This window comes from Podarcis raffonei, chromosome 4, assembly GCF_027172205.1.
Source record: "Podarcis raffonei isolate rPodRaf1 chromosome 4, rPodRaf1.pri, whole genome shotgun sequence".
Classification (NCBI taxonomy): domain Eukaryota; kingdom Metazoa; phylum Chordata; class Lepidosauria; order Squamata; family Lacertidae; genus Podarcis; species Podarcis raffonei.
The window spans coordinates 68,315,979-68,336,522 of NC_070605.1; the positions used below are offsets into that span (position 1 = coordinate 68,315,979).

At 43.7% G+C, this 20,544-nt stretch overlaps 1 protein-coding gene across 2 annotated transcripts in view; it reads right to left on the reverse strand.

The window, feature by feature from the left end:
- EGFL6 (EGF like domain multiple 6) overlaps positions 1–9,983 on the reverse strand; it is a 40,625-nt gene extending 30,642 nt beyond the window's left edge. The window contains exons 1-2 of one of the 2 annotated variants that reach the window (XM_053387227.1): positions 9,463–9,982; positions 1,149–1,261 (exon numbers count right to left, since the gene is read on the reverse strand). In XM_053387227.1, coding sequence (XP_053243202.1) covers positions 1,149–1,261; positions 9,463–9,542 — 193 coding nt within the window. In that variant the 5' untranslated portion in view covers positions 9,543–9,982. Of the gene's footprint in view, positions 1–1,148; positions 1,262–9,462 lie in introns of both variants that reach the window. The other variant, XM_053387228.1, reaches the window with a different exon arrangement.
- Positions 9,984–20,544: the final 10,561 nt, after the last annotated feature.

The window sequence follows — 20,544 nt, forward strand, 5'->3', positions numbered from 1 at the left end:
ACTGTTTAAGCAGTACTCCCTGCCACAACCTTTTCTTTTCCCTAAGTGGGGTGAAGCTGCCAGGAAACACTAGGCTTGTCTTCAAATGGTGTTGTCACTGCACTCACTGCCTTCCTTCCTGTGTCACCTATCCACCATCTTCAGCAGTACACAGGAGCCGTTTTAAACTATGCCTGCATCACATGTGTGCAAAGCTAGTTCCACTAGGCCACATCTCCCTGGCACACATGTGCAAATCAAAATGAATGAGTGAGTGAATGAATGAATGGAGTGTGGCTCTTGGTGTGAAGTGAAACAACTATGTTAGCAGCACTGAAGTGACCTCCCTGGAGTGCAAGCCTGGGCAGTGTGTATGCCCAGACGACAAGACCCCACTTTCGGCCTTACTGTTGTTGTCCAAATGAAAGCAGAGTATCTGTGGATGTGGGGGAAATCACACAAGCCATTTTATTTGCTTGTCTTCTGGCTAGTTGGGCAACTCTATCTTAGGATAAAACTTTTTGTTTTATATTCTATTCTATTTGTGGACTCTACAAGTCACAACTTAGACTCCTCCGAGATACCGTATGTGGTTCATTTTGTATAATAGCTGCAGCTCTTTTCTTCCATGAGCTACATTTGTGAACTTGTTATGGAATGAGCCCAGGAAATCAGGAATTTTGGCTACCCTGGAAAGTACAGCATCTGCCCAGGACTAATAGGAGGGAGGGTGGAAACAAGATGGAGCATTATACCACAAGTTAAAAATAAACAGAAAATTGCATTTTTTCATATAGTAATTGTGATGCTATGTGCTGTGGTAATTACTACAATAGTGCTAATATGATATGTACCAGTTAATATTAATGGACTGTTTTCTTCTCATCCATGTATATAAATGGATAGAGTATGGTATGTGGCATCTGTTAAATGATTAATGGTTAGTCTGTGCTATACAGCAAATCAGTTAAAATGATCAGAATACTTTTTTTTTTGCAACAGAACATTTTCACTTAACCCTGTCTTGTCATTTTAAACCCTCAAACAGAACTATGCAGCTTTCATTTCTTTATTTTCGAAACCACTGGCAGGCCCGTCAGGAAGTCAAATCCATTCAAATTTAGGGATATATTTCTGGAGACAAGAGAATGAAAGGTTGTTGCTATTACCTTCACAGTGCCCTTTGCTATTCCTTTTCCAGCCATAGCAGCAGTCAAGCTTAGAGCCATAGCGGCAGACTCCAGGTTGATTCATGGTTAGGAGTTGCCTACGACCTCGTGAGCTGTGCATAAAATAGAACAGATGAATTAATGGATCCCCTACAGCACCAGGACCTGGAAAGATGTTCCATTTCTCCATTGTGTAGGCTGGCCACACTGGTGTTCTGTTGAAGTAACTGAAATTAAACATTCCTGAAGCACCTTAATCGCAAGTGTTATCTGCCTATGTGGTTCACTGCAGCAGAACTGACTTGCTCCCTCCAGCAAAAATGCTGGTTATCTTCTATTTGTTAAGCTTCTAAATCCTCTGCCCCTTTTCAAGGATTTCAGAGGGACAGGCATGAGGTTCTAAGGTGGCCTTCCATCTATGTCCTGCATATATATCCAAATTTCCTTAACTCTAAAGATTTACATCAGCTGTGTTAAGATGTACATCTCTGCCCTTAGCAGCCAGTGTTGCTGCTGGTTCTCAATTAAATAAACAGCAAATAAAAGCACAAAATCAAATGATTTTCCTCCAGTTCTAATTTGCTGAATTTGAAAGCACACAAAGACTTTTGGTGCACAGATGTAAGTTTTTAGCATCACACATTGAGCGTCAGCCTATGAAACCTACTAAGAAACCTAGATTCTGTGCTTATAAAATGATGTGCACCCATTTTCGCAGCCATTTCTGCCACCTTTGCAGTTAAATTCTGATATGAATCTATACATAGCAGCAAGAATAGTGTTCACATAAATCATTTTACCAAGAAAGGTGCTGTTAAAAAAGTTTGTACATAAATAAAATAAGAGGCAAATTGCAAGGTGTCTGTGATTCATTCTCCTATGCTTTGGGTTTGTTTCTTTAAACCAGGAATTGGCAACCTTGGCCCTCCAGATGTTTTAGGACTACAACTCCCATGTTCCCTAGCTAACAGGACCAGTGGTCAGGGATGATGGGAATTGTAGTCCCAAAAACGTCTGGAGGGCTGAGTTTGCCTATGCCTGGTTTAAACCAAAGGCAACCTGAGCACCTGCAAATCCTAGTAGACTTAAACCCTTTCCCTTCTGACCACTTTCCAGGTCAAATCTCCTTCAGCTGATTTTGGTTAAGGGGGAAAAAATGCAGCAGAGAGAATCACAGAACTCCTTGTGACGTTTCCTTCGGCCTTCTCTCCATAGAATAGTTATGGCCATCCAATTATGAACTTCCTATGAACTTTCATAAAGGTAAAACGAAACCATGGATTGTCTCTGGAGATAAACATGATTAATTCAGCCACAAACCTTATGTGTAGTAGAGCTTCCTAGGGAAAGAAATATGAGAGAAATAAATTGTTTTGTTTTATTAAAAAAAAAACTTTTTACATGGCTTGGTTAATAAGCCAGGATGGAGCTGATAGCAACAAGACAAATCCACTTAATCTTCCTGTCATTCATTCCTAAACAGAGGCTATCGGGAACATTATTTTGTGGATTGTGTTACTTTATAACTTTGCTATTAGCAATGGGAAACGCAGAATGAAAAAAAACGTGGTTCAGTTCCTCCACCCCCCTGAAAAAAATTATCCTTACTATTTTCAAACTTAAATGATAAAGGTTAAATAGAAAAGCTGTATAGGTTTTAAATCCCACTATTATATTATACTTTGTGCTCTATGGTACTATTAAAAAAATGTTTATGTCATCATCATCAAAGAATCAACAGCTTCAGCCTATATGCTGAATCACCAGTGATATTCAGCATGGGATGTAGGAACATTGGACTTGCATCCAAATTGCTAACTCAAGCATACCCAGAGGCCTGTAGGATTTTAAGAACACACACACACCTTGAACAGCAGGTGTTTATGCCACGTCATAGGATTTTTAAAATTGTCACCTCAGTTTCAAAAGTGGTTTGCTTTGTCAAGGGTGGGGGTATGTGTGGCTGCCAATTTGTATGAAGATATAGTTTGCTACTTCCTGGCCATTAAGTATAGGAATTCTGCATGATGCCATGGCTGCCATCATAATTACAAGGAAGTCAGCAACAGTTTGACCCAGTGAGTCTTGTTTCCAAATAAACACGGTGCTATTTTTCTCGAAAAAGAAGTACCAGAAGTCACCTTGAACACCTTGAACACCCTCTTTTTCTTAGAATGGCAATTGCACCCACCTGAGAGGTGCAAGGACTGAGTTCTGGCAAGTTCCAGCTTAAAAAAAGAAGAAGAAGCCCTGAGTAAACACATTTATGATTGGGCTGTCTTTTTAAACTGGAAATGATTGTGGGATATTGATGACAATGAAAATTAGAAAAAGCTGCAATGTTGTGCTTCCAAACACTGCTGGTAAACATATTTAGTGCATTAAATCCTCGAAAGTTTCCAAGGGGGGGAAAAAAACAACCAAGTCCAAACCTCACAAAAAAATAATAATAACCAACTGATACTTTAAAAGAAACTTGTGGTTTATTCTCCCTCTTAAAATTAAAAGCAAAAATCGCATGTCAGCATCAAATAGCTCCAGATTTTCTTCCAATACATTTTCAGGCTTAAGGGGAGATACTGTAGACTATCAAAAGGAAACCAGAAACCCTGAAGAGATACTTCTGAGTTGCAGGGGGGTAGTGGTCAATCGAGTGGAAATGACATCCACATTGCATATAAATAAAACATGCTAAGCACATTAACAGAAAGAAAAGAGTTCCAACATTCCCCACTGCCTACTGCTGAACTTCTCACAAGGTAAAATTTAGCAGTATATTTGTGATTCACCAACAGCAGAACCAACTTCAATTTTTCAAAAAGCCATGCTTACCAGAATCTGGCAGGTTCCAATTACCTTTGCAGCTGCTAACTGATCGGAAACAAACACTGATCTGCCGCAATTAGTGTGTGGCGACAATGCAGATCTCCATGCATGAAAATCTTTATATACATGTTAAAATGGTTTCAATTTACAGAAAAGCTGCCAACCTTGCAGACTCTGGAATCATTCTTCATACAGAAGGCAAACCATGTGTGTACAATAGGTCCTGTGATAGCACATCACACTGATTCCATCATGCATGCATGCATGCAAAGAAAGCTAGGACTCATACAAAGTGCAGCATCTACAAAGTTGGAAAGGGCTGAGAACTTTTCACTCTAGCTTTCCCTTTGACTGCCATTTTTAGTTTAGGTCTGTGCATTTGCTTAGCTTTGGGATTCACTCGCTCAGAGTTGCAATGTTGTCAGAGCTGTTCAATTTCCATGGAATTATGACACATAGTTAATGAGGCTTTTCTTACAAGGTCTCAGACTACTTACTTTGTAGGAATTACATTTATGTCATAAGAACTACTCCAGAGTACAGCAATAAGTTTAAAGTTATTCCTTAAGGTTTTTGACAAACTTGATAGGCTACAAGATTAGAGAAAATATTTATTTCTTTATTTCATAAAGTTTATATAGTGTTTGATTGTTTTAAAAACCCTCAAAGCAGTTTACAAAAGAAATAAATCAATAAAATTATTAGTATAAACAGTTAAAACAATAAAAAATTAAAACCAGCAATAAACTAAACACACACCAGCAATCTGGGTAGATTTGTCTAAACAAAAATGCTTTTAGGAGGCCCCAAATAGAGTACAGTCAAAGCTCCTGCCTTATGTAATATTTACTTCTTTTGAAATCTGCTGCTAAATGCAAATCCCAAAAGTTTATTGCTTTATTTCCTAGAGGTTTCCAAAAACCCCTTTTATTTATTGTCATTTATCTTCTACAAATTTCCACATTTCCTGTGTTTTTTTTAAACTTTCTTTTTAGATACTTTGGCTTCACTTCACTGATTCTAATTTTGTGACTTCCTGCTCTTATTTCCAACCACCCATAGATGATAATGATTTCTTCATGTTCCTGGTCAAATATTTTTTAACTCATTCATTTAAGGTGCAATCCTAATTAATAGGGCTTACTTCTAGATCAGTACATACGCATTGATTAGGAGGCAGTAGTCTGAAAGTTACCAGACGGGTCTGTTGCAGCGGTCTGGTCAGCGGAGGTTAATGGAACCAGCAGCATCACTGAAGATTATCTTGATGACACTGACAGAGGGGTCAACTATCTTGTTTTCCTCAAGGAGGTGCCTCTCAAAGGATGGATTCTTCAGGAAGGAGAGAACAATTTGGGAATCAGAGCTAAGCTTACCCTCTTCGTGTGGGAAGTGATTTCATCAAAGTGTAGATGTGAAAGCGAGCAATAAACTGGTAGTAAGGGGACTAAAGGGACACGGGTGGCGCTGTGGGTTAAACCACAGAGCCTAGGACTTGCTGATCAGAAGGTCGGCGGTTCGAATCCCCACAACGGGGTGAGCTCCTGTTGTTCGGTCCCAGCTCCTGCCCACCTAGCAGTTCGAAAGCACATCAAAGTGCAAGTAGATAATAGGTACCACTCCAGTGGGAAGGTAAACAGCGTTTCCGTGTGCTGCTCTGGTTCGCCAGAAGCAGCTTAGTCATGCTAGCCACATGACCCGGAAACTGTCTGCGGACAAACACCGGCTCCCTCGGCCAATAAAGCGAGATGAGCGCCGCAACCCCAGAGTCGGTCACGACTGGACCTAATGGTCAGGGGTCCCTTTACCTTTAAGGGGACTAAGGTAGAAAGAGACACACAGAGGCCCAACTTGTCCTTTATAAGAAACCAATACTGTGACACTGGTAGCCCCTAAAAAAACCATGAATGTGGGAGTAGAATCTGTTGGGAGTGTTAATGCTGTGAACCCTCAGCTTATACTCAACCTACATATATGTGAAAATAAAAACTTTTACCACAGTAATGCCTCCAGTCACTTCATTTAAAGGAAACCAACTCAAAGTACACACTGGAACCTCTCTTTCTCTCCCAGAGCCTGTGGTGCATGTAGCACAGCTTTATATCTTTGTGAGCTCCAAGTAGCTAAATGATCGACAGCATTTTTAAATAAGACATGGTGTGGTTTATTTATTCTTCCAGGAGAATTTAGAAGAAACTCATATGTTACTCAATTTTCCTTTATCTCCCTCCACACAGTGCTTGAAATGTTGAGGGAAGATGAAAGTAGGAAAACCTCAACTTCCATGGTTGGCCAACCATGCTTCCATTGCCTTATAAAAGCAGTAACTGGAGGGACCAGGCACCCTCAGCTCCCTGTAATTCAAGCACTGCCCCAATACTAGATTTACTGGCTTCAAAACATAATGATGTAAACTGGAGCAGGGACCTCTAGGGTCAGGTGAGAGACAACGGTAGAAAGGAGACAACCAACGAGGGATGTGATGGAGGAGGTTGTCACTTGCTTCTTCAATGTCCAAATGCTTCTGAGCATTCTGCTTCTGAGGAATCACCAGATGCTGGAAAATACACTCTTTTCCCATTAGTGGTCTCAAGACAAGAGATTTTCCCTTAGAGACCTCTCTTCTTCCAGCTATACTGATGCTGGGTTCAGAACAGAAACTCCTCCTAGGAATCTTCTTCAAGAGCTTTCCTCACTCCTCCTCCTGCTCCTCCTGGATTGAGGCAGGGAGGTCACTGCCGATTTCTTTACGTCAAAATGTGACTTCCCCACTCCCTATTTAAAAACCTTGCTGTACAAAGAAAGGTAGTGTGATTCTGCTTTCCCTACCCAAAATCCCTTACGGTAGAGAAAACTGGAGAGTCTGGATGGGGATGAGTGAAAGGAAGAATGCCAGAGCGCCAATTGGTGTGGAATGCTTCTAGCTCCCATGTTTCTTGAAAGGAGGCAGGAGAAACAGCCAGCAGACCACACAGAAGGAAAAAGAGCTGAGGTTTAGTTAGTTAACAGGAGCAGGAAAGAGGGGAAGAAGCAAGTGGAAGAACTCAGGCAGGTGTACCATTTAAAGGAAGCCCAGAGCATCAAAATGGGAGGGGATGGCATCCAATAACACTGGGGGGAGCTTAAGCTGCCTTCCCCTACCTGGTGCCATCCAGATGTTTTGGGGCTGTGCTGGGTAGGGCTGATTGGAGTTGGAAGTCCAAAACATCTGGATAGTGTCAAGTTAAGGAAGTCAGGTTTAGAGCAGGGCTTCCCAAACATCTGAGCTCACTGACGCTTGATGAGCTTAGAAGCAAAATTCTTAGAAATGTAAATGAAATACCAATATATAAGCAACCTTTATTAATCACCAATTGCCATTGCTAGGAATCATAACATGTAAGGAATACTGTTGTATTCTGTGGATTCAACTTATTAAATAAAGAGGTTCCTCATTGGCAATATTATATATACGGTGCATTTGCCCTTTATTTCTCATAGTTCCTAATCAAAGTTTTTGCAGTATACCTCAGAAACTTCTTTTCTACCTCTAGACCCTTTTTGATGCCCTTTTGACCCCTTCACATAATCCCATTGATCCCAGGTTGTCAATATTGGCCACTTTTGGTTTGGAACTGTGGTTTGGAATAAGGGTCGGGAAGCTATGGATTTTTTGGCAGGCTCAGGACCAAGTGGGATATAAAGCTAAACGAGTCTATCCATTTCATATGCAGGTTTTTAAAAGTGTACATTTTAAAACATAATGAGTGACTCAGACCACTTCTATAATGGTAATTTGTACTTGCTCTCGAAACTATGTTTTACCAGAGGGGTTTTTTAACTCACTGAGTTAAACTTTCAGGTTTGATTTCAGCTCACCTATCCCCATATTTGAGGATGCTGCCAGTACATTTTATATACTGTGTGGCCAGGCCAGAAACACACAGGACACGACAGTTTACTGGGAATATCCAATTGCCAACATGCAATTTCAAATGCTGTGTAAGTCTGTCTGGATCCCATGAGGGAGTTAGGCTATTGCTTAAGAACACCACCTGCCCCTTTGATTTGGACAGAACTCCTCACACACTTCCGGATCAGGCTTAACATACAACATCCCTTGCAAGGTTCAGCTACATATTATGGCATACAGTATTCTATGGCAAACGCATGAAATCAGCTGTTGAAGAGGCAAGGCACAACTGAGCCGCCCTGCAAGTGGAATAACCACGAAGCAGAATGAGACAATTGTCTCAGGAGATGAACGCAGGAAAGCAGCAAACGGATGCCCCCTCCCCCCAGGTCCACCACTCACTGCATTATTGCTCTCTGGTGATGCTGATGACCCACCCACCCAGTGAGGAAGGGGTGTGTGTGTGTGTGTGTGTGTGTATCTTTCCTCAAAGGAAGGCATTCTGGGGGTGGTGACCAGGAGGGTACTTGGGCCACCACAGTCACCACACACAGAATGATAAGGACTCCCCACCTTACCCTGGTCCTTCCTCGGAACAAGACACTGAGGCAAGACAGAAGAGGTGGAGATAAACTGCCTTCCCACTAATGTGGGAAGGAGAGGAGGAATTTGTCGTGGCAAGGGGAAGCACCACAAGAGGAAGGCACCACTACCCTTCCGGGGGTTAGACTAGATGATCCTCAGGATCTCTTCCAGTTCTATAATTCTATGATTCTATGAAGAAAGGGAGGGGTGGTATCAGGAAGAGGAGAAACACGTGTGTGTGTGTGTGAGAGAGAGAGAGAGAGAGAGAGAGATATGCAATCCCTTGCACACTGACCTTGGCCCCTCTTCTAAGGTATACAGCATGCAGACACAACTTCTGGCATTATCTTCTGCACTACTGTCATCGAAATCCTCGCTAAATCAGGTGTATAGATTAGGAACACTCACCACGGCACTAGCCTCAGAGCAGCCACACCTTTAAACTACTGGTTTGTTCTTTTCCCCAAAAGAGAATTGCTTGCCACCCAAAGTTCTTTCAAACAACAGGTGGAAGCCCTGTCTCCTAGATCCACAGGCACGGGCTGTGATCACTTGAAAATGCACTCTGCACGCATTCCCCTCACAGAGCTGCAATTCCCAGCTGTATTTCTCACTCAGGTTCTCTGGCACCCCGCGTGAAAAAGCCCTAGCAGACCAAGCACTGCAGAGCACCCATCAGAATAAATTTCAGGAGAGGCAGGTCACAGATTCAGCTTCCAGGTGAATTAAATGCTGCTTTGAACCAGCCCTTGGGGGGGGGGGTGACTCCTAGCCGCAAAGACTGGCAGACAAGTGCACGAGAGAAACCCCACCCACTCTCTTATTTTATTTAAACCTATTTATATTAAATTTGTACACCACCCTCCATCCGAAGATCACAGGGCAGCTCTTGACATAAAAATACCAAATGAGAAACACAAAATATGCATTAAAACAAAAACACTGGCTCCAAAGGAACAGATATAAAGCGGTAGAAACCCCCATGACCCCCTGCCGCTTTTTGACACTAACCTGACATTTTCGGGGAATCCACCTGCAACAAGGGGCAGCCAGGCAAGAATTAGGAAAGTGTTCCAGGCGAGCAGCACCATGCCTGAGGAAACTGAGGCAGCAACAGGAGGCAGTTGGGTAGAGCTGGGAGAGAGAGAGAGAGACAGAGAGAGGTCCTTTAGTTTGATACTAGAAGGCAAACCTACGCGAAACGATCCAGGGACGCTGCTGCCCACGCCCCCCTCTCTCTGAGGGACCCCGCCTCGCTTCTCGGGGTCTTCTGTTCCTCCCTGGAAGCTGGCTTCGCCGTTCTTCTTCTCCGCAGCTATTGGACTCCTCCCAGCCTTTCCATGGGGCAGGGGAGCACAGCTGGCAAGTGCGCAAAGCTGCAGGACCGAGGAGCCCGCGCTAGATCCAGACGGGAAAAGCCACGCTGGGGTCTGAGCTTTGCCTCTCCGGGGTCTGCATGCCTCGGCCTGGGGGCGGGGCGGAGATTTGCATGGGAGATCCGCCCCGGCAGAACCCCACGTTGCTCAAAGGCCCTTCCCTCCCGCTGCAAACAACGGTTTTATTGCATGGAGAAGAGGTGGGCGAGTGGGGGGGGGGGCGGGTGGGACCGGCACTTGCTTAAAATAATCGTAAACACGCTGCTTTATGCACCTTCAGCTTGGCTGTCCCCAGACAAGAGATCAGGTAATTAACAAATGAGAAACAAGCAAATGCGAGACAAGCATTGACCATAACAATCAAAATGGGTAAGGGGTTTTCGGGAATAAAGCGTCGCTCGTATTACTTGGGACAGTAATAGAAACGCTGTTTTATTTTTTATTTTTGGCGTCGTGCAAGGGGAACCTGACCTGCCATTCCAAAAACTGGACTCTGGTGCAGTGCTAGAGCATCTGCATCACATGATGCAGAAGGTCCCAAGTTCAGTCCGTGGCATCCGAAGTTAAAAAGGGCCAAGGCACCTTTCGTCGCCGCACACCCTGGAGAGTTGGTGCGCAAGACTTTCTCCCAAAGAATCCTGGGAGTTGAAGTTCGTTAAGAGTGCTGAGAGTTGTAGCTCTGTGCAGGATGAACTTCAGTTCCCAAGATTCCTTGGGGGAAGTCATGTGCTTTGAGCATAAGGTGCCTATACTGCTCAAATAGTCTGGACTGCCATAAAAAGGTAAAGGGACCCCTGACCATTAGGTCCAGTCATGGCCGACTCTGGGGTTGCTGTGCTCATCTCACTTTATTGGCTGAGGGAGCCAGCATACAGCTTCCGGGTCATGTGGCCAGCATGACTCAGCCGCGTCTGGCGAACCAGAGCAGCGCACGGAAACGCCGTTTACCTTCCCGCCGGAGCGGTACCTATTTATCTACTTGCACTTTGACGTGCGTTCGAACTGCTATAGGTGGGCAGGAGCTGGGACCAAGCAACAGGATCTCACCCCGTCACGGGGATTCAAACCGCTGAGCTTATCTCTTAAGTCTTTTCCAAGTGACTCCTTTATTGAGCATTCATCCTGATTTGTTTGCATGAAGTTTGTGAGGTGATTAGGCAATGCCAGCAATTTATTGAGCAGTCGTTGTGATGTTGGGAAAAGTTATATGATGTCACACTGAGCAATTGTTATCCCAAACATTCCATTGCTTTCCCCGTGATTGACTTGTCACAACAGGTCTGATTTTCAATTGTGCCATTTGAATTTTGCCAAGATGTAGTTAAATCCTACCCAAAATCAAATCTCCTTAAATAACTTAGAGATCAGGGTATACCTGCACCAGCCCCTTGTTTACCTTTCACCTCATTTAACTATCTCAACTTGCATGGATACCAACATTGCTATATTTCCTGTGGCACTTTCTTCTCTTAGGACATTTGGACTCGGGTGCCTTATTTTCAGAATAATTCTGTATGTGTGCTATTAGCGCAATGTTCAGTGCAGAGATCTACCCTGTTAACTGTGACAGAGTCTACAGCATTAGGCTTGGGACCTCTTTACCTTAAGGAATACCTCTTCTGCAGGTCTGCTCAGACTCTTAGGCTCAGACCTACAGGTGCCTCATCTGAAAGAAATTTGGAGAGTGACAAGGAAGGAGAGGGCTTTTTTAGTGGCTCTCCCCAGTGACGTTTGCCTGGGACAATTCTGAATTTATTCCAGCACCAGTCAAAAACCTTTCTTTACCACCAGGCATTTGAATGACAGCCAACTGCTTCTCAGAATGGGATCAGCTTTTAATATTAACTGTGTTGTGTCAATGGAGAAGAATTTGGCTGATGACAACAGGATTGCTGTATGTGTCTTCGTTCCAAACTAGCAGGACAAAAAAAAAAGTGCAATTTTGTGTTCTGCACTGCTGACATGGCAAGAAATTCTCTGGGAAATTGCCTTTCGCTTCCATCCCAGAGACTGAAAGCAGCATAAGTTTCCAGTACTAGGACTATCTCTAGCGAAGGCTGTGGATGCATTCAAGCACACATCTCCATTGAATTGGAATGTTATTGGCGCACTGAGACCTACCTGCCCACAAATCCCGAAGGACACACCAAGGACTGTCTCTTCTCCTGGTATTTTCTTACTGTATCAAGAAAGCTTGAACTCTAGTGAAAGCCCCTTTGGGATTACATGGAGTTTACATTATGTTCTTCAATGCTTTTCCTGCCTATTCCTTTGCATTGTGTCTACAGGTCATACAAGGAAGGGGAGGATGTTCAGGCTTTAAGGATTTGTAAATCCTCCAGGGCCAAACTAGGCTATATGCTAAATGCATGATTGCATTTAAAGTACCCAGTTCCTCCTGTTTAAATAACAGCCACAGGCTGTCCTATTCAGGATCAGCACCGTGGCATACAGTGTGGGTTAACCCTCGCCACACAGTCCTGACAAAAACAAACCTCCTCCAGCTGCTATTTCCCCCAGGAGAGAAACTGGTTTGTGTAGAACCCAACATATAATGCCCACCCTCCTTATTTGAACTTCTATTCACCCCCACATTATTTTTTTCAATTATTTTTTCTGTAAGCCACCCATCCCCTTGGGATCTTCCCAACACTTTTTTGAATGAATGAAAGAAAAGACTTGTACATGGCTTTCGCTAGGAATTTTGGAAAGTATGAATTCATTGCTCTGGACATGCTTTGCCTAGATTTCTGTCACTCTTGCCCCACACCACCACTGTGTGTGTGTGTGTGTGTGTGTGTGTTCGTTCATTCATTCATATTCATTCATTGGTATTCTAAAGTCATTCTGTAACATGGAAAATCCATGTATGGGTAGATTTTTTTTTTTTTTGCCTATCTGTTTTCTCATATATTACTACAATGAAATGTAGCCTTCTTAACTTCCTTTGAACATCATTCCATGATATTTAAACATGAAAGAGGCCTGTAATGTATAGCTGTGCTCTGGCAAGGTTAATGTGCTTCATGTTAACTGATTGTCCCATAACTCAACCCCCTTTGAAACTTAAACCTTACTAATGGTGAGCTTGAACCTCTCTCTCTGTCTGTCTGACAGAAGAAGGGATCTGGCACTCCATCCCATGCAGGGTCAGTCAGGGCCTCCCTGGACGAGAGTGGAGAGATCTGCGTCTCCTCAGCGCTGGCCCTTTTACAACAAGCTGGCTGAGCCAAAGTATCTGACTGAGGAGGAAAGCAAAAATCATAGGTCAGAGAGACAAGTTGAGGCCTGTACCCAGTATATCAGGACTGGGGAACATGTGGCCATCCAGATGTTGGTGAACTACAACTCCCATTATCCTGTCTGGGGATGGTGGGAATTGAAGTCCTATCAGCATTCGGATGGCAGCAGACATTTCCCATTCCTGCAATAAGTAGGCAGCCCGGGCAAGTGTGAAGAAAGAGGCAGGCGGCAAAACTGGCAAGGGCTTAGGGAAAGGGAGCATTTTGCGAGCTGCGCGCAATAGAAACATACAGTCAGTCAATAGAGCAGAGGCCTGCAGCCCACAAGCCTTGGGCTTGCAGCGCGCCCAAGCCACGCATCTCTCCTGGGAGTGATGCGGTGGCTCAAGTGCCTGCAGGCTCCGCACTGCCCAAAAGCGCAGTGTGGGGCTTGCATCTGCCTGCCGCCTCCCCCTCAGCTATAGTTCGCCCTGGGCACAGGGTGTGCACACCGCCCCAGGTGCCCAAGCAGCTAGCTATACCCCTGGCTCCCCCCAAAGAATCTTGAGAACTGTAGTTTGTTAAGGATGCTGAAAGTTGTTAGAATATTCCTGTTCTCCTGACAGAGCTACAATTCCCAGAGTTTCCTGGGAAGAGAGATTGATTTTTAAACCACTCTGGTAATTGCAGCTCTGTGAGGAGAATAGGGGTATCCTAACAGCTCTCAGCAGAAGGCTGATCACCGAAGAATGGATGCTTTTGAATTATGGTGCTGGAGGAGACTCTTGAGAGTCCCATGGACTGCAAGAAGATCAAATGTATCCATTCTTAAGGAAATCAGCCCTGAGTGCTCACTGGAAGGACAGATCCTGAAGCTGAGGCTCCAATACTTTGGCCACCTCATGAGAAGAGAAGACTCCCTGGAAAAGACCCTGGTGTTGGGAAAGATGGAGGGCACAAGGAGAAGGGGACGACAGAGGACGAGATGGCTGGACAGTGTTCTCGATGCTACCAGCATGAGTTTGACCAAACTGCGGGAGGCAGTGGAAGACAGGAGTGCCTGGCGTGCTCTGGTCCATGGGGTCACGAAGAGTTGGACACGACTAAACGACTAAACAACAACAACAGCTTTCAGCACCTATAACAAACTGCACTTCCCAGGATTCTTTGGGGGAAGCCATATCTGTTTAAAGTGGTATGGTACCACTTTAAATGCATGGTGCAAGTCCAGCATTTATCTCTTGCCAGTGGGCCAGAGCCAAAGGTCCCCTGTCCTAAGTGCTGTGTACAGCAATACAGTCTTGTTAATTGCCGCGGTTCCTGCACAAGGAATGGGGACAGCTCTGTAATGCTGAACAATGGAACTGACATGCTGGATCTTGTGCTCTCATTATACTGCTATGTAGTGGAATCTGGGATCATGCTGTTAGCTGCCTTTTAAAAAATGGTCTTTAAAATTGCAGAGATGGGATGGAAAAAGAATGTCCATCCCAGAATCAGGGAGGGAGAGAAGGAAGGTGCCCTGAGTAGTTTTTCACTGCAATGTACATGGTTAAGTACTCTTTCAGAAAAGCAGAAAAACCATGCACCAAAAAACTTTCAATTATCAAAGCTCATTTACACAAACAACACCACTCAAGCAACTAATATTTAGAGACGTAAAGCAGTGAAGGTAGAACATAGCCATCATAACTAGTAGCAATTAATAGCCTTATTATCTTCCCTGAATTTGTCTTAATTGTTTTTTAAAGCCATCCAAGTACCCTGGCCATCACTAAGGCACTAGATGCACTGATTTAAAGCCTCAACAGTTTCACTGGTGTTAGCAGAAAAGAAGAAATAAAGTTTGGTGTCTCACCTGGTGATGACAACACACCTCAAATCCATGGACAACCTGTCCCTGCAGTTTCGCATAGATACAGAATAGCATAGGTGTCATAACTGATTCCCTGCAGGACATATCCTTCATTTGCACAGCCTGCTGTCTCTTTCTCCTCTGTGATGATGATTTATGATTTGAACCTAGCCCCAGTCACTGCTAGCAAACTAGCGCTTTAGGGGACAGGTAGGTTATATCACCGGCATCATGTCACTCACAACCAAAAGCCAACCAATATCAGGGTCAGTATAATGGCAGTCCAGCTGAACAGGCCCACAACACACACTGTTGAGATGGGGCTGCTTCCTAAGAGCCAGTCAATGAAGGTTCAGTCAGAAGCATTGCCACACACTGTTCATACATATTGTGTGGGACGCCCTTCTCCCATCTTGCTTTTTATGCCCAAATGTCTGCACTGTTTAATAAAGTGTTCCATCTAAAGGGCTCCCCGCTTATCCGCAATTGTGTGGGCTGCAGAACGTTAACCCTTTCTAGTCACAGGTTTCCTCTTCCACCCATTCCTTGCTTTGCTTGGCTCTGCCTTCCAGGTGGCTATTCATAAACATCTCTCTCTCTTTTTTGTCCCCCTTGGTGCCTAATGTAGAAAACAACTACTGGATTCATTAAGGACCTTTCATGCTTAGCCTCGACCCACCACCCCTGACAGAAGTAAGACCTCCCTGCTCTTTTCCTTGAAGTGCCTCATTATTTTTCTCCTCCTGCCTCTGGTAACTCTGCTCGCCATTTCCCACAGCGCTTGGTAGCGTGCCCACAAGTTTCTTAGCAGGGATCTCTCCCTCTTGCACACATTCCAGTCCTAAAGGCATCGCTTGTTGCATAGGCCCCAATAACTGATATTTTAATTAAAATGTTTTTTCCCGAGTGAACACTGAGCAAAGTAAAGCCACATACCTGGGGGGAAATATATACAGGGCAAGTTGGAAAACACCCATTTGACTTCCAGTTTCCGGAACAAAGGTACATTAAAGTAAAAAATAATAATAATAAAAAATCTGCTAGTGCCTATTGTCTTTAGACCACCTTCAAATGCTTGACAAACGTTGCACTCCTCCTAAAGGAGCAGGTTAGCACTTGGGGAGTGATTCTGGCTCCAGCTATGTCGCTGGAGCCTCAGTGGCTAGAAGTGCTTTTTACCTACTGCGGCTGGTTTGACAGCTGCGGCTATTCCAAGAGTGGGAAAGCCTTGCCACAGTAGTTCATGCGCTGGTTTACTTCAAGACATGATTACTGCCATGCGCTTTATGCTGGGCTTCCCTTGTGTTTGATTTGCAGTTGGTGCAGAATGCTGCAGCATGATTGCTGCCAGGAGTGAGGCCTTGTCAGCATATGTAGACTCACCCTGCTAACTGCCCTCCCCATTAAACATAGTGGGCCTCACGGTACACCAATTAAATGAATGCCTACCATTTACCACAGGCTGGGGGTCTTGTGTGAGGGAAATTGTGATTCAGGGAGTCTCAGGCAGGAGTTGATCAAACAAGGACAGTTTTATTTAAAAAATAACAACCCAGGAAGTTGGTGAAATGAAGCTGGGTCAGGAGATGCATTCTTTCAGGTAGAAGTTAACTTATTATTTAAACTAAATATAAGGATGCCAGAGGCTTAAACACAGGCACGACTTCTCTTCAACTCCCTTTACTCAAAATCAGTTGTTACACTTCCGTTTCTGTTACTCGTTTCTAGGTCCTTAGTTCAAGCAGATGCTACAGGTCAATGCTTTTAACAGTTTATTAATTTGGTTCACAAGCAAAGGGGTACTGTTTGTCAGTTACCCACTCTCTTAACAATCCTACTCCTGAGGTATTCTAGTGAGTATAACAGACCCAGGGGATCGCCTCACCCCTGGTTACTGGTTTGGGAGTCTTCTTTTCCTGGCTAGAATGAGACCCAGGTTGTCTGTATTCCCACAGGTTTTACCTCTCCTTGCTCAGACTCAGCCCTCAGGTTAACTCCTGTCTGTATACCTTCCCCAGACACTCAGATAGGTCTTCCTATCTGTAAGCTGTGAGGCTCTTTCCTCTTGCTATAGATAGCATGGTTGTTCAACTTAAATCAGAACCAGTTCTCTCTCAGACAAACCCAATCCTAATCCCTATCTCCCATCTCAAATCAAGCCCGAACTAACTAACTACCTCAGAAACAGCTCCTGTTATTTTCCCTCCCTGTGTTGCTCCACCTGCCTCTGGCTAGCTGCCTTGGGAGTCAGTCAGAGAGAGGCTCCACTCCAGCACTCTGGTGAAATTCTGAGGGACTGCATCACCACCACAGCATACAACACCTGTGCTCAGAGATCTGCAATGGTTGCATTCATTCCTGTTAATGTGGGGTGGAATTGGGAAGGCATCTAGATTAGCCACAGACAGGTGTTTGCACTTTGGGCTTATGCGCTTCCCCTGTTCTCTCCTCTGGTGGCTCCACGAGGAGAAGTTTGGAAGCTTACCTTCCAATTTAGATAAACTACAACTTGTTGTGATATTCAAACCTGGATAAACAGTGGTTTGCCATAACTATGGCCGGTTGAAAAAAGCTAACCGTATCTTAGAAAGCTGGCTTGTTTTAGCAAAACATGATTAAGATTAGCCACAGTTTAGGGTTTGGGTGTAATGCGAAACTGTGGTTAATCTAAAGCAGAACGAAAGTTTCCAAACTCCTCCATATAGCTGTGGGAGCCTGAGGCTTATTGCACCTTGTCCTTGTTAATGCTAAACCACGGCTTAGAACTATGTGCAAGCACAGCTTTTATGAAAGCAGCCTTGGCCCATGACACTTGCACACATGGAGAGACAGGCTCAATATTTCCCCTGCAGGAACTCCTTTTACGTAGTGCAGTTCTTGCTCTTTAAAAGACTGCTTTCCTGTGGAGAAAATCTCTTTCCCAGAAGCAGCACTGTTCGACTTAAAAAGTATATCTCGGGTCATGATCTAGGAATGGCTTTAAAAACAAAAAAACAAGAAACCACACAACTACCATAACAAAACAAATAAATTCCAGTGCCAGTTTGCATTTAGTCCTGATTGTTTGATTGAGCTCTAGCTCCCAGGTGTGCTGGTAATGGATAAAACAGCACCATGTGAAAAAGAATAACAGGAAACCAGGAAATGTAAATTGAACAAATCCAGGTCATTTCCCATATAGGTTTACTTTCCTTTATTTGGGTCTGCATACTATGCTGAAAACCATTATTTCCCTTGGGGGACTGATTACATTTTGTTTGCCTGGGATGTGGATTGCCACCCCACCCCCCAACTCTTCTGAAAGTGACCAGGTCAATGAGTTTGTGATATGTTCCTAAGCTATTTACCGGTAAATAGCTGGTCACCCTGTTCTGACACCTTTCAATCTGATGCTTGCGCATAGACTTTTCTTGTTGTTCTCTTGTTTGATGGGGATGAAATAATATAAGACCCACAGAAAATGGTTTTTTGGCTCATCCTGTTTGAAAACACTGAATATTTTCATCTAACACAGAAGACATTTGATATCACTAAACTAATCTAAACTGCTTAGTTTCAAGTGGCCTGCCTAAAAAAAAAACAAAAATGTATGGGGGAAATTGCTTCTTGTGGTGTGCATTCTTGGGTATTATGATTCTGGAATTCAGCTTGTACATGCTTTGTATGCCAAAACTAACATGTGAAACTACATGACTGACTGCTTCACTAATGATGCAGAGCAGACAGAAATATTCAGTCAACTGCGGCGCCTCAACTCTTGTCATACAACATCTTTTAAAATGGCTAATGATAGCTTCCAAATGATGCTTTAGGATAGCTATGGATTATTCATTTCTCTTGTCTAACCCACAACTTCAACCTCCTTCAGTACACCTTGCTTGTGGACATAGAAGGCACCTTAAAACTGGAATAGAATCATAAGTGTGGTCTATATATAACTTAGTTCAACTGAAGTAAAACTTGTTGGTGGGAAGAGGGGAAGAAAGGGGAAGCAAATTAAAATGGGATCCTGGGGGAGGGAGGATTGAATGTCATCCTTCCATGCCTTCCAGAGAAGAATGTTTATTGCAAGTTACAGTAATCATTCTCATCTTGCAATTTAAATGAAACCCAGTTCTCACACTCCATCCATCAACATACCAGGGATATCCTGAAAGTTAGCAGAGAGTTGTTCCAGAGAGCCATATTTAAGTGTTGCCTTGGCAATCAGCAAGAAGATCATTGTGCCTGTACTAATAGTTATCCTCAACACCATGAAGAATCCCAGGGTAATTTAGCTAAGCAAAAGCTTCCTTTGCTTTACAGCAGACTTAATAACAGGACAGCAATTTGTACTGGGGCTGCTTCCACACTGGGAGTGCTTCCACATGTGAGTTTATCATGGGTTTGTTGCTACTCATGAATGGAAGCTTTTCACAGCATCCACCCAATGGCATCTCCATCAAAATGCCACCCACACCCTGTTCCCCATTTCATCCAAGTGGGACATGCAGAGAGTAAGGGTCCTTCCAGAGAGTTGCTAGTTTTGGGCAGCATTCCACCCAAATTCAGGCTGCACAATTAAACTTGATTGGGCAACAAATCTCCCCCACCCCAAAAAACACAGACCAAGATCATACTTTTTGTGATAAAGAAAGTTATGGGGAAATGCACTGGAAAGTGTGTTCTAATGCTTGCTTGAAGGAACATTGTATGACGCCCCTATAAACAAATCGAAATGAATGCTTTGCAAATAGCTGGTGTCATCTAATCTCCCCACAAACTCTGTACAAATAGATCAGGATAGGTATGCAGCCACTGAGTTAATGATAACATATCCCCACCACTCCAAACTGAAATGCAGAACTAGAAACAAAGTACAGACGTACTTTGGAAGTCAAACGGAATCTGTTCCGAAAGTCTGTTTGACTTCCAAAATGTTCGACTTCCAAGGCGTGGCTTCCAATTGGCTGCAGGAGCGCCCTGCAGGCAATCGGAAGCCACAGAAGCTGTGCCGGATGTTTGGCTTCCGAAAATCATTTGAAAACTGGAACAATCACTTCCTGTTTTTGAACATTCGGAAGCCAAAATGTTCGAATTTACAGGCGTTCATGGTTCCACTGTACAAAGAATAGTAAATGTCACAGGTCACACATCTGCCAGTTCTAAGCTTTCATGCTCAACTTAGACCACCCTTAACCCAACCTGGTGCCTTCCAGACGTTTTGGACTACAACTCCCATCTGGAGTTATGAGAACAACAACATAGCCCAGCAATTTCAGTGTGATTGCAGCTAGAAAATGCTTTGAAGATGATTGCCAGAAGGGTGTGTGCATTAAGTGTAATAATTTCCCGTCAGGTGGTGTGTTTCCTCTGTCAGCCCCTTTTGCTTTGGGGAAATAGGAACCTGCATCCCAATAATCCACACTCAGAACGTATTTTCTTACAGTTCTCCTAAATGCTTTACATTGTAATTAAATATGCTTGAAATATGAAGAACTTTTCAAGACTTTGAACATTTAAAAACTTCATTTCATATACTTAATCCTCTGCTCTCATTCACAGTTAAAAGGCAAATCTGCATACTTGTGTGGTTTTTTTTAAACTCATTCTCCAAAGGCTATACAGTTGCAACTGACAATGTGATTAGCTTGAGAGGCCT